Genomic DNA, 21456 nt, shown 5'->3' on the forward strand with positions numbered 1-21456 from the left:
TTTGAATATCGGATGTTCATTTGATGCGATGACCAAATTGCATCATTTTTGGTAGCAGAGTGGGTGATTGTTGACAAATTTGGACTCTAGATCATCTTTTAATGGCTTTGAAGGTGGCAAGACAAGAAGAGTTTGCACAAGTAGCCCAATTGATGCATATGCTCACAGAATGAGTAGATTAACTCATGCATATGGTTGCCGATTTCATTGGTCAAGTGAGAGTACTTCAACGTGGAGGGGATATGGAGACCAAAGTTAGAGCTTAAAGACACATATGGGAAGGTCCGTATTCCTAACCACCAATGGGCTGCTTTGGCTAGTGAAGACACCGGTGGTCGGATTAGTCAATTGCTGGAATTCAATACAAAGACTAGAATTAATGTAGAAATTATGGAATTGTGTGGTCATTTGCATTTAGACAACTTTATGGATTGGCTAAGTGGGAGAAATGGTTCGAATACGGATAAATCATCAATAATTGAAGGGTTAAAGTGGTAACTGTCTTTTATTACACATTAGCATTAGGGGATGATCTTCAAGCTAAATGAATCCGTCAAGGTAAGGGGAAAATAATTTCTGGAACAAAGATGAAGAAATTTAAAGGGTGTTCTTATCCGTGATTTATTCCCATGGCCTTTGTCAAAGATGCTATTATCTGCCTAGGAAATAAATTGTTGAATGAATGTTTGGATGAATTCCATACATTGACATCATGAACGAGGTTTTGTGAGTACGAGGAGCATGAAATTTCAATTTTCATTATATCGTAATGGTTTTAATCAGGTTATATGGATAATGTGTTTAAAATGTCTGACGCATACACACTTGCATTGAAATCAAAGGAAACTATGTGGGGACTCGGGAGATGATTTGGTGTCAGGTAAGGACCATCATCAACAATGGTGCAACAACTTCCCTCCCAAAACAACCACACAGCATCCCATAGGTTGAGGGACGGCAGGCCAGTGTCCGATAATGAAGCCAAACTGCAACACCAGTGGGGTGGCTATAGAAGATGAACTATTCACCCAAAACAAGACAGTTGCACTCCCTACTTTTAGCACACCAGCTGAGGTATCTCGCTTTTGAAACAAGTGGATCGTGTGCAAATGAAAGTAGCTCGTATAACATTTATATTTCATTTGTAGAACAAGCATATGATATTGTTCAATAAAAAGAAGAAAAAGCCTAAGGTTGAGGGACGGAAGCCGTGCTTGTTGTGGTAATGTATTGGCTTCTTTCCATGGGCTTATAGATGCAATGTTGTTTCTAGATGGAGGCAACATGGATGAGGAGGAAGGATTTGACACTTGCAATATTCTAGAAAAAAACATTAGATAGAGGTGGAACACGTTCACTTCCAAGAAGCTGCACCTTGATCGGGTCCAGATGCAGGTGAACTGTGGCAAGGAAGAGTGCAAGTCTAATTTCTTCTTGTTGGCACTGTTGTTGAGCAATGTTGGTGGTAAATGGACGATGAAGCTTCCATCCATCGAACAACTCTCTAAACCGAGCACAATGTTCATGAAGATTCTCTCCATGCTTCATGGTTTGAAGCTCCTTGAAGATATCATATAGGCGCTTTATGTTCTTCTCATTTGAATATAATTGCTAGAGAGTATCTCAAAATTTCTTTTGCACAATCACCATACATAACATTATGATAAACAGTCTCATCCATGCTGTGAAAAAGCGAACTAATGAGGTGGCAGTTGTCTTTGTTCTATTGGCAGTAAGTGTTAGAGTTCTCCATGGGCCCAACATCAGTCAAGTGTTTTAATTTTCATTTTGATGTAAGAAATATTTTGACAGACTGCGCCGATGACAAATAATTCTCAACCCCTCTGAGTTTAATTGAGGAAGTTTGTTGAGTGTCTGTTTGTGTTTTTGGCTTGGAACCCATACATAACTTCAACCGCACTAGATTTAAACGACTAGATCAACAAATTAACTATCAAATGACCAATCTAACAGCAATACCACAAATAATCAGCAAGCCACAACCAGGCCATCAACAACAGCACCAGGAATTTTGAGCACTCACAGATTTATCAACCAAAGCAAAGGAAAAAATTCAAGGAAGAAAGCAACACGACTTCCAATGCCCCGATGTATGCATTGTATATCTACGTCGTCCATTCGATTTGCCAACTCATTTTATGACATGATCACAAAAATGAAGCAGGTACAAATCTCAGTGGGCCACACCACGGGAAACAGTGGTGAATGAGTATTAAAAACTTTTGTGGGGCCACAAGTTTTGGATCAAGCTGATATTTCTGTTTTCCCTTCATCCAGGTCTGTGTGACCTTACCAAATTTTTTAATAGTCATTCACTTCTGTTTTCCATGGTGTGGTCCACTTGAGATTTGTATCTGCTTCATTTTTGTGCTTATGCTATAAAATGAGTTGGCAAAACGAATGGATGGTGTAGATATACAACACATACATCGAGGTGGGGCCCACGGTTTGGGTACCAACCACATCGCCGGTTCCGGGGTACCAGCCAAGTCACGCCCCTAATATGGGATAACAACTTTCGAAGAAGAGAAGTTGAACAAGTGTTGCACATGGAGGCTAACAATATCAAACTTGGCCGATGGCGTTATAAGTAGTCCTTGGCGAAACTGAAAAAGAAGCCAATATTCTGAATGCACTTGGATTATTGGTGATGATCTGGAAATTAGATAGGGCCTTTACTATTATGTAGTGTTTTTAGTATTGGTATTGATGCATGCATCACCCCCTTGGGATACGGAAATATATCGGCATCGCATGTATCGGGTACTCTATCGCTGTCTGAGTAAAAACATTGGGAAAATGATGGAAGTTTTCAATGAAACTTTAGGAGGTTAAAATAGACATGATTGAACACTTGAGCTCAAAACATGACAAAAACAAGAATGTATAACAAATTTCCTTTGTATAAGGTCCTAAACTATGTGCTGCCCAACAGAAGTGATGCAATTATATAAAAGAGTTCATATAATTCGTAAATAATATAATACAAGTACCAAAAAGAGCAAACAATACATCCAAAAACCAAACAAAAAGCAAGAGATTCTTCCAAAAATAATTTATTTTTGTTTTTCCTTCCGTGTGCTGCATGGATATCATTGATACATATTGCATGTATCTATGATATTGGGGCTTTATAAAGGAAGCCTGACGATATCATGTGATATTTTGGCATATCATGCGATATTGTTATTACAATGCAATATTATTGGCAATACTGGGGAATTAATGTCTCCCTGGCTGTCTTGTATTGGCCACCAGCGATACCGATGATATCGCCTGATATTATTGAGGTGGAAAAAACTTCTTGTATGAAGAATCAAAGTATATGGGCAACATGGACTTGCTGTTAATAGTTACCACGATGAAGAATTCCTTCCACATTGGGACCATTTGCTACACTCTTTGGTTCATTAGCCTCCAAACCTAACCCCAGATTCATCCAAAAGGTAATCTTTGGGTTCTTTATGTAGTTATGTGCTGGTTTCAAACCTATTTCCTTAATGCAGATTTCAAAATTCTTGCTGTTTATATGCCATGAATTTGGTTTTAGTCTTGCCTCTAAAATAATGTCAGACTTATCTTTTATATGAAATTACTTGGACACAAATACATGACTCCTGGGTTCTAAACAGAAGTAACAATGTTTTTTTTTTAATTTTATCAGAGCATGCTCAGACTTGCACTCTTCTGAACTCAACAATCATTATTGTTGTTAACCTGACTTTCGATTCAGTCTTTTCTTGTGTTTACATTTCAGTCACTTTGAGCTACACTTTTTTGTTATCATTTGCTGGGATATATTGGACACTTGATGCCAGATCTCCAAATTATTTTCCATTGTCCGGTTTACCCTCCTAATTACTGAAACCGAAAAGTTTCTGCTACTTTAAGTGATTTTATGTATGCTTTTTGCAGAGTAATTCAGTGAAATTCATGGTTAAAATGGATAATTTTGCTTACTGGTATATGCATTATACTTCCATGTTTACAGTTTTCAATACATGAATCTTCACCATCCCCTTTCGGTTGTTCCTTGTTTTAGGCAATTCGTAAACGTCTCAGGGCTATCAATGACTCTCGGGCTCAAAAGCGCAAGGTAATGTGTTGAGTTTTTTTTCCCCATTAATATTAACTTATTTGAGGTTTGCTAATCCTACATTTGTGTGGAGCTTGCCCAAGCACACATGGCTCACCTGTGCAAGATCTGAGCTTTCTATCAGGTGGGAGGCATTCTTTAGATCCTCTGGTCAAAATCAGCTCGTTTCACTCTCAGTTGGACCCAAGTATACAAAGCAAATGAATAAAAGATTTTTTTTATAGCCATCCAGTTGTTTTCTGAACTGTAGCCCACAGTCCCACCTGAAGTGTGAAGTGCCTGATTTTTAGGCAAAAGATTTAAACAGTGTGGCCCATCTGATGGAAAGCGTGGATCTCACATCTAGCTGTGCCATATCGGCATGTGTGCTTGCTGTGGCTTAGCAAACCTCTGATTTGTATTATCAGTTTTACAATAAGTAGGTAATATTTTAGCAGTTTTATGCCTTTCCTATTTTTCTATGGTTTTTAAAATCTAAGCAAATTCAAATTTCATGCTGGTAACTGGGGCTTGATGTTTCTTTTTGATATGCATCAGGCTGGTCAGGTGTATGGGGCGCCACTCTCAGGACCACTATTAACAAAACCTGGTGTTTTTCCCGAACAAAGGCCGTGTGGTGAAGATTTTCGGAAGAAATGGATTGAGGTTTATGTTGAAGCATTCTTGTTTGTTCTTTTTCTCAAAAATACTATTAAATCTGGGAAAAAAAATGGCGCTGTTCTATTTTATTTCCTTTTGTTTCCGGACTCACTGCAGTTTCGTATTAATCTATTGTACTTGTGCAATCGGTACTACTATGGTTGGGTGCTGGTAAAATTTAAAGATGGTTTTAAATCATCTTCTATTTCATATAATTTCCATAGCTTACCATATGGAAATTCCTTAAGAAGATCAATTTTCCATATCTCCGTCTTCTATTTTTGTTGAAGACTCCCTCTGGGTGACTAATTAAAGAGAGTAATTTTGTATATGACACTATCAATTGGGCAATGCTGAGGCCGGAGTTCTATGGTTTCTCTTTAGCGTACTTTTCCGGGGATTGGGGCAGGGATTTTGGTGACCCAAGCTAGTTGTTTTGTTTTTTGGGTCCCTTGTATTTTTGGCCTCTTGTTTTCTTTGTAGTGCTGGCTAGCCGGGGATGTGATGAGAGCGTCCCTCCTGCTAGGGCTTTACTCTCTCTCTCTCTCTCATTTTTTTTAAAAAATAAAAATTCGTCATCTTTCATAAAAAAAAATAAATTCCAATAGAACTGCTGTTTGTGCTGATGTGGCTTTTGAACTTTTTTGGATAGGGTTTGTCTCAGCAACATAAGCGATTGCGTTCTTTGGCTGATCACGTCCCTCATGGTTATAGGAGGAAATCTTTGTTTGAAGTTCTTATCAGGCATAATGTTCCATTGCTGAGAGCAACGTGGTTTATCAAAGTCACTTATCTTAATCAGGTGGGTGATATTCTTAAGCCACATAAGGTAATAGACTAATAGTGATTTGCTAATATTTTCTAATTGGAGTTTGCTGTGTTGGTATTGTCCCATTTATGGCTGTTACCATTTTCAGGTTCGGCCTGCCTCTACCAGTGTTTCTTCTGGGACACCAGACAAATTGCAGTTAGCCCGCACTGAACTATGGACAAAGGATGTTATTGACTACTTGCAGCATCTCTTGGACGAATTCCTTTCTAAAGATGGCTCTCTTTCGATTCCACATAGTAGGGATCAAACGCCTCAAACACTTCTGGCTGGTAATGAGGAGCCTGCCCTGCAGTTCAAATGGTGGTACATGGTGCGCATTTTACAATGGCATCATGCAGAAGGGCTTCTTCCTTCTTCTCATATCATTGAGTGGGTTCTCAATCAACTTCAGGTTCGATTATCCTGTCTGGCAAAAACTTGAAGCTTACTTGTATATAACACTGTAGTCATGTATTTCAACTGAGGTTCCATTACATTATTTTTATTGTTATGATGGTTTCTGTCGGGATTTTGTGAAGGATTTAATATTTTTATGATGCATGGTTTCAGGAAAAGGAGTCACTTGGGGCTTTACAGTTACTTTTGCCTATTGTATTTGATGTAATAGAGCATATATTACTATCACAGACATACGTACGGATGCTCGTGGACATTGCTGTTCGTTCCATACAGGATCTTTCCCGAGTCAGTTCAGATGTAGATAATTCTCGAAGGCCCTATATAGCCTCTGCTTTGGTTGAGATTCTGAGATATTTGATACTGGCTGTACCTGATACCTTTGTTGCCTTGGATTGCTTTCCTCTGCCACCTTGTGTAGTTCCTGATGCAATGAATGGGAGACAGTTCTTATTGACGGATGTTGAAAAGGTTCAATATGGTCCTCGAGAACTTGTCAACTTGTACAATGGCAAAGGACAAGATGCTTATCATCGGTACTTGTCCTTCGGATATGTTGTTTCTTCTGTTCAAAAACGCACCGCTAATCTTGCAATGGCTGTAACTCCTGGCCTTCAGGGACATGGTGTGACTAAGGCTGTACAGGCCTTGGACAAATCTCTGATCCTGGGGGATGTCAGAGGTGCTTATAACTGTCTGTTTGAAAATTTTTGTGATGGAAGTGTTGAAGAAGGTTGGGTTGCAGAAGTCAGTCCATGCTTGCGATCATCCTTGAAGTGGATTGGGGCAGTCAGCCTACCTGTGATTTGCTCAGTGTTTCTCCTTTGTGAGTGGGCAACATGTGATTTTAGAAACTGTCGCACTGCACTACCTCATGATCTGAAATTCACTGGTAGAAAAGATTTTTGTCAAGTTTATATTGCAGTTCAACTTTTGAAGATGAGGATGGAGGACATGCATGGCTCATCGAAGGGGAAGAAGGGCAGTCCTTTGGTGGCCAATGCACTTGCAAAAGGATTCTCTTTGCATGATAGTTTTTCAGGAGCTGTTGATGATGTTTCTGTGCTTGGAGATAGTTTGAAAAGTTTAGATGAAAGTGAGGAGACGTTAGATATTCTTCAGAGTCCGGGTCCATTGCATGATATTGTGGTGTGCTGGCTAGATCAGCATGAAGCGAGTAAAGGTGAAGGTTTTAAGAGACTTCAGATGCTTGTTATGGAACTTATTCGTTTTGGCATCTTTTATCCTCAGGCCTATGTAAGGCAGCTGATTGTTAGTGGGATTATGGATAGGAATGAATCTACAATGGAAATGGACAGGCGAAACAGACACCATCGAATCCTGAAGCACCTTCCAGGCCCTTGTTTGCACGATGCTTTGAAAGAAGCAAGAATTGCTGAAACCACACTACTAGTTGAGGCGATGCGTGTTTACTCAAATGAACGTCGCCTTGTTCTTCATGGACTTCTTAGTCAAAATTCTGGTCATTTGAAAACTGTAAATGGCAGTGTATTGAATTTTTCTATGCAAAAACCTAAGGACAACTCAACTGCTGGAAGGGATGGTGCCTTGCACACTTCCCTGAATCACTTGAAAAATAATTGTGTGGCATGCAGTCCTTTGTCTACAAAACAAGCCAAGACAGTAACCAGAGTTGCAGAGCTCAAGGCTGCCATTTCTGTTCTGTTGCATCTCCCAAATTCTGGTTCGACATTGACTGAAACACAATCTGATGAATCCCAAGGGAGTCTTAAGAGGCCTATTGGGTCTCTTGTTAGCAGGACTGATTTGACAGAAGGAACTCCTGGCTGTGAAGAATGTAAAAGATCAAAGAGGCAAAAGTCAAGTGAGGAAAGGAACTCCCATCTTCTAGGGTTTTCATCAAATGCATCAGACGACGAAGACATGTGGTGGGTGAGGAAGGGACCTAAACCCCTGGAGTCATTCAAGGTTGATCCACCGCTTAGGGCAACCAAGCAGTCATCCCGAGGTAGGCAAAAAATTGTGCGTAAAACTCAAAGTTTAGCACAGTTGGCAGCTGCTAGGATTGAGGGTAGTCAGGGAGCATCCACTAGCCATGTATGCGATAGCAAAGTAAACTGTCCCCATCACGGAACTGGTATGGAAGGAGAAATTCCAAAATCAGTGGATGGGATCCGAGCATCACACCTCAGTGATATTGTTACGATTGGGAAGGCTTTAAAACAGTTGCGGTTGCTCGAGAAGAGATCCGTCACACTCTGGTTAATAACTTCAATCAGGCAGATTGTAGAAGGGAATGAAAAGGCTGCTGCTATGGCAGGACAATGCACGGGGCCCTTTTCTCCTCCAAAAGATGACAGAAGTGTTGTACGATGGAAGCTTGGTGAAGATGAGTTGTCCTGCATACTGTACTTGTTGGATGTTTCTTCTGATTTATTCTCAGCAGTGAAGTTTCTGCTATGGTTGTTACCAAGGGCCCGCAGTGGTTCAAGCTCTACTATTCATAGTGGGAGAAACATTTTGGTGCTGCCCAAGAACACAGAAAGCCATGCATGTGAATTGGGGGAGGCATTTCTGTTATCTTCCATTCGGAGGTACTTGTGAACCTTTCTTGACTTCTGATTTTCCAGGTTTCATGCTTATCAATCTCCCCTTGTTTTGTTGACCTAGTTGTACATGGATCCCTCAGATCATCCAGGTTGGATATGACATGACATGGGTATGGGATTGTTTTTTTTTTTTTCTGAAGGATAACTGAGAACTTATTAAGAAAGCGGCAATCCACAAAAGAATACAAAGAAAATCATAAAGATGACCAATCCAGACTAGAAAGGATACAAACTCTAAAGCTTATCGGACATAGCCACCCGTCCTGAAATAAGAGACCACACCATATGGAAAACCGACTTTGCATCCCTGGAAGAGTCATTAAAACATCCATTATTTCTTTCCCTCCAATGGCACCACAAAGGTCCGCAAACAGCTCTAGTCTCCACACCAAACGTCCCATCTTCCCAACTCCGCCTCCATGCCACTGGACTAGGAAATCGCCAACTGAATAAGGGAAGCCCCACTGAACCCCAAATGATGCCAAAAAACTGCACCAAACTTCATTGGCGAACGGGCATCGCAGCAGAAGATGATTCACTGACTACTTAGGCACAGAGGACATGCGTTGACAATCACTAGCCCCCTTTTCCTCAGGTTATCACAGGTCAGAAGTCTTCCCTTAGTAACCAGCCAAACAAAAGCTGAGATCTTGGAAGGGGCCCTGTAAGACCAAAAGGCCGTCTTAGGCGGATTTTGAATTGCAGTCCCTGGAGGAGAGGAAACTGAAAAAGGAAGAGGCAGAGAAAAGGCCGGACTTGCTGAAATTCCAACGTACCGAATCCGGTTCATCCGAGAGATGTCCTTGGCAAGCAAAGACAGCAGGGACAGCAGTTCCTTCTCTTCTGTCTCCAATAAATTCCTCCGAAACAAAGGGAGCCAGTGAGTGGAGGAAGTATGGCTAACAAAACATTCTTCGACAAAAATTTCTGGTTCTGTGCAGCACAAACTAAGTTTGGATATCAGTCCTGCAAACAACTCTCGCCCAGCCATTTATCCTTCCAGAATCTGATTTTCGATCCCGAGCCCACAACAAAGCTGACCCCCTCTAGGATAAGACTTTTCATCTTCATGATCTCCCTCCATACTCCTGAAGCTCTTATACTGAAGAGTTCTTTGGCCACCAGCCTTCTTTGTCTACTCCGTACTTCTTGCTGATGACTGTCTGCCATAAGGAGCCTTCTTCAGTCACGAATTGCCACAACCATTTGCCTAGCAGCGCCCTATAAATGGAATCAAGATCTCTTATGCCTGATCCGCCTGCTTCCTTAGGCTTGCACACATTATCCCACCTGATGAGATGAAACTTCCTATTCTCCTCCCCGCCTTGCCACTGAAAATCTCGTCTTAACTTCTCCAGTTTATCTAGAACACTCCTCAGGCATATAAATAAGGACATGAAGTACAGCGGAAGGCTTGAGAAAACTGCCTTGATCATCTCATCAGGATATTTTATGCTAAAAGAGTAGTTAAAAACTTAAAATTATAAAAATAAAAAAAAGCTAAGAAATTTCCACAAGTAATTTAACAATAAATATACTGATATCTTAAATACATCACTTCTTCCCTCTAGCTTGAGATATGGCGATCAAGCAAGTCTGACACCTAGGCCTAAACCCATGCTTGTGTAACATAGAATACAGGTGTATTCATAATCATTCTCATTCACAAAGTCCTGGCTGATTCTGTGATATATGTAGGTATTTCCCATTTGCCGTCTGCTGCTTGCTTCACACTTTCCATTCAGTTTCTAATGTATTTTTGCAATCAGTTTCTGTTTCTGTTCGCTATGATTCTTCTCTGTACCCAATTTATCAGACCATCTCTCTTTATTGTTTTCATTGAAATTTTTTGTCATGTGATGACATCCATCCTTTCTAAGTTCTTTGCTGCACTCAGCATCTACTGCAATTAATCCCCATGCATTCATTCCCATCTTTGTTTCTGAGATATTATTTTGTTTCAAGTTCCTCTGAATGACATCGTAAGAACAAATCATGCCCAGTTGAAGTTTATGACGCCATGTTGCACTCATAATTGAAAATAAATGGGTCTCTTCCTCTATGATAGACCTTGAATCCACAAGGGTCAAATATCTCTAAAATAGAATATATATATATATATATATTATATATATATATATATATATATATATATATATATATATATATATATATATATATATATATATATATATATATTATTGATAAGATGTGAATAAGTCTATTTACAAAGTCCTTTCATATAAGCCATAAGCCCTAAATTTGTAACCTTCCCGAAGTAATGAACTTTTCTAAAATAGTAAACGACTTATAAATCGACTCAAACTCTTTCACATGACTCAAACAAGGCGTTAAGAATGACTGGACTTACTCAAACCCTAAACACCCTAAAAATAGCAAAATAGTAACTTACTAAAATGGTAATTTTGACTAAAAACTCAGATTTGACCCTTAAACAACCTTGTTTTGGAGGACTGCTTAGGGGGCAATGGCTTCAGGCATTGACTAGGACATAGAGCTTGTCAATAGCTTTCCAACAATTTATTATATGCACAAAATTGATAACTGGTTGCAAAGTTAATGGCCATTGGAAGCTATAGCTTGTGCTATGCCCTCAATTGAACTTGACTTGATTTCCTTTGATCCCGGCCATCCATGAGTTGGTCCTTGACTTTGTGCTACATCAGACCCCTCCACTTTGATAAACTAAACTAATCCTTGAGTTCAGATTGATAATGGCGCATTGCATAGTGCTTTTTGGGGCTACGCAACAAATCGGAATTTTGTTTATAAAATAAAACTTCATAGAATGAAATCTGACCTTCAGCTTTTGTTTAATCCTTCGTATTTGGGGTATTGACTTCCACCTCCTATGCAATAATGGATTTGCAACTGTGGATTGAGGGAACATTGATTCTGCCTTTGATGGTCACTTTTGATAAATGTCCATTAGCCACGATGTTGATGTAGTCACTAGTCACTATTAGCTTTTGATTTGTGTACTTTGGTTGCGATGGAGAAGAGAAAAGGGTGTTGATCTTTGTTGTGATTAGGGTGCAACTTGGCTGGGTTGGGCTGATGGTCAACCTAACCCAAAGCCCTCTATACTCAACCTAACCCGACCTAAGCCCGGATGAATTTGCTCTACCCGAACCCAACTGAATTCCAATAGGGTTAGCGTTTTCCAACCCGAACCCACCCCAAGGACCTTAACAACCTAACCCGACCGAACCTAACTCAACCTGACCTGAAGAACTCAAGTTGGGTCAATCGGGTTTGGGTTGACCCAGACCCAAGTTGTAGACATAGCTGTGATGACTGTGAAAGGGTCCATCTATTTGGCCATCTAGTTATCCTTAACCATGATCCATTGATTCTTTCTGTCGGGCCATTCATCAACTAATGTTCGGATTCCATCAGAACTTTATCTAGGTCGATTGTCAAACTATCTGTGGAACCATTAAGCTACCCGATGGTGGATTCGTTAAGAATTCACTGCCTCATCTGCATAGGTCTACTCTTCTTCTTTGTTGACGGATTTGTAAAGAGGCACTACTTGATCTGCATTAAATCCACTTCTTCAGCAACATTTGATTTGCATAAAAGTATTTTGCTCCTTGAGTTAGCCTTGCCTTTGTAGGGTTATGGCTTATGGTTTGGCATGGTTACGTGACTACAAACTAACCCCAATTCCCTTCAATGGTCGTGGGTTGTTTGTTGCCACATATATTTGCACTCCACAGCCTCAATCAATTGGTTAACCGATGCCATTATCCCTTGCATTGATCGTAAATTTTCTTGATAAAAGGCTTGGAAAATCGTGTTAGTCACTACCTCATTCCTTGGAGCACCGTCCAAAGGATTGTTGCTGCTCGTTTTGCTGCTAACAATTGATCCGACAAAAGACCTTGCTCTGATGCCAAATAAGTTAGTGGCTTGAATCCACAAGGTAAAAAATCTATAAAATAGAAAAAGATAATTGACAATATATGAATAAAATATGTTTACAAAAAGTCTTTCATGACTTAATAGTAGCCTTGAGCCCTAAAATCTGAAATAGTGAACCCTCCTAAAATAATAAAGCTTGTAAAAATAACAGACTACTTCTAAACTGACTCTTAACTCTTTCACGTGATTCAAACAAGGACTTTAAGCATGATTGGACATAGTGAAACGCTAAGACACCCTAAAAATAGCAAAAAACAGTAACTTGCTAAAATGTGTAAAATTTGACTAAAAACTCAGATTTTTTTTTTTTTTTTGAAAGATTAAAAACTCAGATTTGACCCTTAAAACAACCTTATTTCAGAAAATTGTTCATGGCTAATGGCCTTTGGCATCGACTAGGACGTGGAGCTCTTTGATAGCTTTCCAACGATGTATTAGCAGGCAAAACGGATATCCGGTCACAAAGTTATGGCTGTCAGAAGCGATAGCATGCGGTATGCCTCGGTTGAACTTTTTGGCCTGATTTCCTTCTATCCTAGCCATCCATGAGATAGTCCTTGACTTTGTCCAGTTAGGCTTTCCATAGATCTTGTGCTTCTTTGCAATTACTAGGAGACTAGAGAGAATGTAAATGGAGAAGCTTTGAACAAATGTCTTGTGACTTTTTTTTTTTTTTTTTTTGCATCATCATCTGAACAGGAATGATATTGAACAGAAATGATATCATTCCATTTTTGTTATTATGTCTAACTTATTTATAGTGTTGATCAGTTAGACAGTTACAATTATCAAGGGATCATTAACCCCCTCCTTGGAACTAAAGCGATAAGGTGGAATCCTTCCTGCAAACTCAATAGCAGAATGCTTAAAATGATCTATATGTAGTCTTTGTTTTGTAAGAACATGAATCCTCTCAACTTGGGGGTATTCTAGCTCATTGACGTATTCTCATCTCCTTTTTTGGTTCGCATTTATTCCAGATTCAGATGGTGGACGGTTTTTCAATTTCTCCTATTAGGATTCCTTTGACACATCAACTAAATATTGAATCTGAATTGGGGCTACCTTGGGAGCTTAGGGTTGTATCATGATGGTTATGGCTGTGCACGGGGTCCTGATATGCATGTGCCTGGATCTGCTTAAGTGCTCAGGTTCAGGTCTTATGATGTTTGGGTCTGGGCACCACATTTGGGGTATAGGACCGAATCCGATAGAGTCTGGTAACTGTTGGTTCTTGGGGTCCTAGCTTCAGGTTGGGTCTGGTTCTCTTAAGACTTAATTTTGAAGTCATTATAATGCATACATGCATTAATATATATGTGAAAGCTGGTTTTTTTTTTTTTTTTTGAAAGAAAGGAATTCATTAAAAGGAAAGGAAGAACAAAAGAGAGGCTGCTGAGAAAGTAGCCCTCAAATTACACTCCAAGAAAAAAGAAGTCAAAATCCAACAGGTCCGTGACATTCGTGGCCCAAGCGATGATCAGACGTTTGGCAAGCGTCGCCATGGACTCGGCCGAATTAGATAAATTCCTGAAACGTCTGTTGTTTCTTTCCCCCCAAACTGACCACCAGACAACCAGGACCGCCATCCTCCAGATGATGGTTTTAGGCTTACCAAAATGCATCCCGTGCCAAGGAAGAAGAAACTGGCTAACCTCTCCCGGAGAACACCAAGATAGATTAAAGCTGATGAAGATCTCTGCCCAGATGGATTGGACGAAATGGCAGTGAAGCAAAAGGTGATCAACAGACTCTTCGGAGCGCAGACAGCTTTAATACATCTTATACATAATACATATGTAATCAATTATAAATATAAATATATTATATATTATTTACATATTATATGTACTCATTGATAGTAATCAACCTATGTAATAGTCTATTACATTGCACCTTAGAGATTTGTGCTCTCATTGTTGGGCCCCAAGCCCCCTGACAAAGGAGCATTGTGTCAGGTTAGCAGCCGGTGTCAAACTATTGCCATAACTTTCATCATGAATCCAGACAATATGGCGTTCCAGACTCATGCTAGGGCCTTGTATGGCTGTAGAGAGGGTAGAATGGCGGGAAAAGGATTCATGTTGCGGATCCCCAATTAGTTGGTATAAGGCTTAGATAATGTTGATGATAGTAAATGCAAGCAGGTACTCAGTGAGTCCCTGATTAGGTACCTTACCTTACGCATTTTATTTTTTTTGTAAATGGGTCTAAGCTGGTGGAACTGTGACTCATTTTTTAAACATGTTTGAAAATTGAACCTAGACTTGTCTATATGAGTTAGAGACCCTTGGCTAGCCACAAATCCAGTTACCCTGTGGACAGCCCAAACAACAGTGGTTTTTGTTGTAGTTTTATTTTTAGATAATCTCATTGGAGAAAACATTTACAGTAAGTGTAGCAATATCCTTAGTTTGACCATTGTATCTTATGGTTTTATGAATTTCTATTTGAGATTGTGATTCGTAAGCTTCTTGAGTAGGTAATCCATTCAGTTGCCTCCTCCTTGAGGCAAACTGCTACTGTGAAATTTTCTGATAGTGGTATCAATTAATTTCTGTTCCTCTACTCTTTTTTTATTTTTTTGTTTTGAAAAGTGAAGAAATTTTATTCAAAAGTGGGCGAACAGCTCAAAGAATAACAACGAATGCCTAGAAAGCAAGGGCCAATCATCTTGGCTGAATTCCCCAAGGCATAATCTATTTATTCTCACGAGCACACTTGTTGAGAGTTATTTGCGGATAATGCTTGTTTATTCTGCTTCATTATTTCAGCACCTTACTCTTGTCTAGTGAGGCGAAGACTGCCATTTAAATTTTTTTTTTTTTTTTTTTTATATTAGCACGACCATATTTGTTGCTGTTATTGTGTTTTTTGCTAGTTTTGTTTTCACCTAATGATCAGTTTGGTTCAGGTATGAGAATGTACTAATAGCAATGGATCTTCTTCCTGAAGCCCTGGCTGCTGCCATGCTTCGATCTATGGCAGTGATGACATCTAATGGTAGGGCTTCTGGTTCAGTGGCCTTTGTTTATGCTAAACACTTGTTGAAGAAATTTGGCAGCATAGCTAGTGTGGCTAAATGGGAGAAGAGTTTTAAAGCAACATGTGATCAGAGACTGCTTTCTGAACTTGAAACTGCACGCCCGCTGGACAGTGAGTTAGGATATTCACTTGTTGGGGTCCCAGTTGCAATGGAAGATGTTGATGACTACCTCCGTCAAAAGATAAGTGGGAGGTTATTGAGGCCAGCGGGTCCAACCATGAAAGAAATAGTGCAAAGGCACATCGAGGAAGCCATGCGCTATTTCCATGGCAAAGAAAGAAAGCCTTTTGCAACAACTACTCCAAGAGTTTCTGCTGTAGAAAAATGGGATGATGGATTTCAGATAGCTCAACAGATTGTTTTGGGCCTAGTGGACTGCATTAGGCAGAATGGTGGTTCAGCTCAAGAAGTGGATCCTTCTGTTGTGGGTTCTGCCGTTTCTGCAATTGTCAGCAACGTTGTTCCAGCAATATCGAAAATGCCGGATTTTTTAGCTGGCAGTAATTACCCAAGCTTGTCTTCAACTACAAATTCCTTGATTTTTGCTCGGCGCATTATACACATCCATATAACCTGCCTCTGCTTACTCAAGGAAGCTCTAGGAGAGCGTCAGAGCCGGGTCTTTGAGATAGCTCTTGCAACCGAAGCTTCTTCTGCCGTTTCTGCAGCTGTAGCTTCTGCAAAGGCTCCTCGCAGTCAGTTCCAACTGTCTCCTGAAACCCATGATTCCAATTCGAACATGTCCAATGAAATTTTGAACAACTCTGCTAAAGTATTTCTCGGAAGGGCTGCAAAAGCTGCAGCAGCTGTGTCTGCACTTGTAATTGGGGCAGTTGTTCATGGAGTTGCTACTCTGGAGAGAATGGTTACTGTGTTCAGATTAAAGGAAGGCTTGGATATACTGCCGTTTGTAAGGACAGCAAGATCCGGTTCAAATGGGATTTCTCGTTCTGTTGGGGGTTATAAGGTGGACAATAGCACTGAAGTGTCTGCTCACTGGTTTAGGCTGCTCATTGGTAACTGCAGAACAGTTTGTGACGGCTTAGTTGTGGAGCTCCTTGGTGAATCATATGCGTTGGCTGTTTCAAGGATGCAGCAGACACTTCCTCTTAACTTGGTCTTCCCTCCTGCCTATTCAATCTTTGCGATGGTGATTTGGAGGCCGTACATTGTCAACAGTAACATTGCAGCCCGTGAAGACATCCAAATGTATCAATCTCTATCATCATCAATAGGCGATGCTATCAGACACCAGCCATTTCGGGATGTATGCCTACGGGACACTTGTGCACTTTATGATCTTCTGGCTTCTGATACTGGTGATTCTGAGTTTGCAGCCATGCTAGAATTACATAGTCCAGACAAACATTTGAAAACAATGGCATTTGTTCCTCTACGGGCGAGGCTGTTTCTAAATGCCATTCTTGATTGTAAGATGCCCCAGTCATTGCAGGATAATGGGACTTGGGCTCCTGGGCATGGTGAATCAAAGGCATATGCCGAAAACGAGATGAAGCTTCTGGATCAACTTGTACATGTTTTAGATACCTTGCAGCCAGCAAAATTTCATTGGCAGTGGGTTGAGTTGAGGCTTCTCTTGAACGAACAGGTTCTTATTGAGAAAGTCGAGTCCCAGAATATGTCATTAGTAGAGGCGATTCGATCTCTTTCACCAAATTCTGATAATTTTGTGCTTGCCGATAATGAAAGCAATTTTACTGAAATTGTTCTGACGAGATTACTTGTCAGGCCTGATGCAGCCCGTCTCTATTCGGAAGTTGTTCATCAACTTGGAAGGTCATTTGAGGAGTCACTGTTGTTGCATGCAAAGTGGTTCTTAGGAGGCAGTGATCTCCTTTTGGGTCGCAAGTCTATTAGGCAACGGCTTCTCAATGTCGCTCAGCTCAGAGGCCTTTCAACTAAACCCCAGTTTTCGAAACCATGGGGCTGGTCAAGTTGCATTGCAGACCAAGCAGGAAACAGAGGTGTGAAGAGGAAGATGGAGGCTGCATCTCTTGAAGAAGGCGAAGTTGTGGAAGAAGGCATGGATGTAAAAAGGTCAGGGAAAGTGATGTCTCAAATGGCTGATGAACAGTATGTTACTGAGAAAGCTCTTGCAGAATTAGTTTTTCCATGCATAGATCGGAGCTCCAATGAATCTCGAAATACATTTGCAAACGACTTGATCAAGCAGATGAGCCTCATCGAGCAACAAGTAAATACAGTCATTCGTGGTGCGAATAAGCAGGCAGGTTCAGTTCCTTCTGTCGGTGAAGGTGCTGCAAACAAAGGAAACACTCGCAAAGGTATGAGAGGTGGAAGCCCTGGTTTGGGTAGAAGACCTACAACGCCTGCTGATTCTTCACCACCTTCTGCAGCGGCATTGCGGGCTTCCATGTGGTTGCGGTTGCAGTTCCTTTTGAGATTACTTCCAATAATCTGTGCAGACAGGTAAATGTTTTACTTCGTTTCTTGTCAACTTGTGGGTAGCGCCCCAGAAAATCCAGAATCAGTTGTACTGTTATTAACAAGGCTTTTGATAGAGACGTGATTATATGGTCCTTGAGGCAATGATATGCAGTGCACTTGGGTTCAGTTTCTAGTTTGTACTATTGGTGATCCAGGCCATTTGTTTGTGGAGCCCCACCATGGAGGGACCATACCCCAAGAAGCTCATTGCTTAGGAGATCCAAGCCACCAATATCGATCTTTTCTTGTTGAATGTGAACCGTGGCTGCATTTCTCTTCTTCACTGTCTATTTTCAGGCCATTAATTGAAAGGTTATGCCAAGGCATGTTCCACCCATGCGGAAGCCAACAGGTCTATAGTCTGGATCACTGAATCACTGTCCCTATTTGCACAAACCAAAATCCAAGTACACTGCATAGCCTCGGCTAGAGGATTGTGGAAGACGTGATAAATTCCCTTGGTTTTTATACGTCTACTTTTGGTATTAGAATAATTCACTGTAGCACTACAATACTGTAAGCAGAAAAACTACCCACCCCTTCACTCTCAGAGTGACAGGAGCTGTGCTGTCAGTTTCTAATATGTGTGTGTGTGTGTGTGTGTGTGTGTGTGTGAGGGAGGGAGGGAGGGAGGGAGGGAGAAAGCCCCTTTTAGCTAGATCGCTGCGAATCCATTTGTGTCTCAAGTACATGTTGACAAGCGTACTTAAACATTTAAGTTCACAAAGATAGGTGGGAAAAAAAGATAGCAGAGCAGAATCTCTCTTTTCTGATGAACTGAATCTCATCTGTTGGGTCATTTCAGGGAACCATCTGGTCGGAACATGAGGCACATGCTTGCCTCAATTTTGCTTCGCCTTCTCGGGACGAGGGTCGTGCACGAGGATGCGGACCTGCCTTGTTTTCCTGTGCAGAGGATTTCTCCGTCCAAAAGGGAAGTGGAGCTGCCATCGGCGTCATTTGACCTATCTGGCGACAGCCTCTTCGATAGGTTTTTGTGTGTCCTGCATGGGTTGCTTAGCAGTTGCAAGCCAAGTTGGCTGAAGCCCAAGTCTGCCTCCAAGTCGACTGGCAAATCTTCTCGGGATTTTGGCATGTTTGATCGTGAGGTGGCGGAGAGTTTGCAGGTTTTTTCAACTTACCCTTCCAAAATCTCTCTTTATGGAGTGGCTGAAATGTCACTACCTTCTTAGATAGCAGCATCACTCTGATGGATGGATTGGATCTATCAATAGTGAGAAATGTTGTTGCATGTGGGCCCATGCGATGAGTTGCCTAGACTTCACATACATGCTGTGCCATGGTTGCATGTACTGCGAGGCCGCGTCTCGATGTTCATTGCAACTCCAGCATTTCCATTTCCTCTCTCATGCATGCATCGCTCGTGCCATTTACTACAAAATCTGTGATATTATCTGAAGGTAGTTTTAATGCCCATGGCATATATATATATATATGGGAAAAGGTACTATGCGCTCGACCTCACGATAAGCTCCCGTGAGGTCGAGCTGTGTGGGCCCCACCGTGATGCATGTCGACCATCAACACCGTGCATTTGATGGGTCCCCTCTAAATTATGGGATATCCCAAAAATCAACCATATACGGAACTTAGGTGGGCCATACCATCTAAAATCATGTGAAGATACCGTTAAAACATATAAAAGCACTTGGTGGGGCCCACCTGAGTTTTGAATGCTGCTGAAACTTGGTCTGGACCCTCATCCAAGTGGGACACACATAATGGATGGGCTGGATTTGCAAACCACATCTCGGTGGGCCCAAAAAATGATTATGAATGTTTTAATGGTGCTCGGACCCTCCCCACTTCTGTATGTGGTGTGGCCCACACAAGTCACGGATTGACTTGATTTTTGAGACCTAGGCCCACGATGGAATGGTGCATCTGACTGATGGGGTAGATGTTCGAAACGCATCACGGTGGGGCCCACACAGCTCGACCTTATGGGATGGACTCGTGAGGTCGAGCGCATAGTACCTTTTCCCTATATATATATATATATATATATAAATTTTTATTTTTTTTATTTTTTTCATTTATTCTTTTTTACTTGTGCAGGCTGACTTGGATCGTATGCAATTGCCTGCGATCATCCGGCGGCGTCTCCAATCTGCAATGCCGGTGCTTCCTGCTTCTGCTCTCCCTACCATTTCTTGCCAGCCCCCAACGGTATCCACCACAGCTGTTTCTTCACTGCAATCCAACATATCGGGTCCTGGATTCCAGCAAGGGAATACAAACCTGCCCCAAAGAAGTCCCATCCCATCTGGCCGTGCCACTACTAACGTTTCCATGAAAAGCAAGCCATTGCCCTTGCAGGTGCAGGATCCAGACATGGAAATCGACCCATGGATGCTGTTAGAAGATGGGACAGGGTCTGCACCTCCTTCAGGCAACAGCAACATGGGCGTTGGTGACCACACCAATCTGACAGCCTGCAGCTGGCTCAAAGGGACTGTGAGAGTTAGAAGAACAGATCTCACTTACATTGGGCCTGTGGATGATGATAGCTGATACTTCTACAATCATTCATTTGGCACAAACGGGCCCACTTGACAGGTATGGATGCTGTTTTTCTTTTGCCTCGATGGCGTTGATTCGCTGTTGGGTGGCGCTATTTTTTCCCAGGAGAATGTCTCAGATTACATTTCTCCAGCCAAACGGGCATCAGATGTGGTTGGCAACTAACCCTAAGATACCGCCCACTTGATGCCCCATATGCCTCCACCAGTGCAGTTCGGGAGGCTGTTGTATATATAGAGATATTGTTTAATTTTCCACTGTTGAGATGAGTAAAATGTCAGGAGGAATGGTCTCTGGAGCTGTTTTGAGCTTACAATCCCTACACACCCTGCATTGGTAAGATTCTCTCATGCATACATATGCATGCATGCATGTGTTAGTGTTGTATTTTTTTGTACTTATCTGCATGCAGTGGGGTGTAGCTGTAGCTGTACTGATTGCAATTGAGGAAAATTGAATCCACTGAATTGTACAAGGGAAACATTCAAGTTGGGAAAACTTAGATGATGAAAGCTTGTAAATTCTTTTTCATGATTTTCTGCCCTGTGAGGGGAAGTTTTGAAAGAGATTTTTTCTAGAATGCATCCGGATGCATTGCAGCAGGTTATGTCAGGGCTTTAGCAGTTGGATGGCCCAAACCGTTTACTGTTGGGCCACACAATGGATGGCAGATCCAAAAGAAAAGAAAAACATAAAATAAAATCAGATTGTAACATTTCAACTCTTTGATTGGTAGAATGTTATTCAACAAAAAAGAGTCGAATGATCAAAGGGTTGAAATATTTCAATCTAAGAGCTCCTTCATTTTTGGTTGCCCCCCGTTGAAGGTGAGGTCTGTCATATGAATGGTTTGGATCGTTGAGGGATATGACCA

At 41.2% G+C, this 21456-nt stretch overlaps 1 protein-coding gene across 7 annotated transcripts in view; it reads left to right on the forward strand.

Moving 5' to 3' along the window:
* LOC131231943 (mediator of RNA polymerase II transcription subunit 12) overlaps positions 1–21113 on the forward strand; it is a 40525-nt gene extending 19412 nt beyond the window's left edge. For 5 of the 7 annotated variants that reach the window (XM_058228355.1, XM_058228354.1, XM_058228353.1 and 2 more), the window contains 8 exons: positions 4064–4117; positions 4655–4762; positions 5409–5585; positions 5674–5979; positions 6138–8560; positions 15438–18020; positions 18844–19165; positions 20118–21113. In XM_058228355.1, the coding sequence (XP_058084338.1) occupies positions 4064–4117; positions 4655–4762; positions 5409–5585; positions 5674–5979; positions 6138–8560; positions 15438–18020; positions 18844–19165; positions 20118–20573 (6429 nt within the window). In that variant the 3' untranslated portion in view covers positions 20574–21113. The remainder of the gene's footprint in view (positions 1–4063; positions 4118–4654; positions 4763–5408; positions 5586–5673; positions 5980–6137; positions 8561–15437; positions 18021–18843; positions 19166–20117) is intronic. The other 2 variants (XM_058228357.1, XM_058228358.1) reach the window with 2 other exon arrangements.
* The last annotated feature ends 343 nt before the right edge of the window (positions 21114–21456 follow it).

Source organism: Magnolia sinica, chromosome 17 (assembly GCF_029962835.1).
Source record: "Magnolia sinica isolate HGM2019 chromosome 17, MsV1, whole genome shotgun sequence".
Taxonomy (NCBI): domain Eukaryota; kingdom Viridiplantae; phylum Streptophyta; class Magnoliopsida; order Magnoliales; family Magnoliaceae; genus Magnolia; species Magnolia sinica.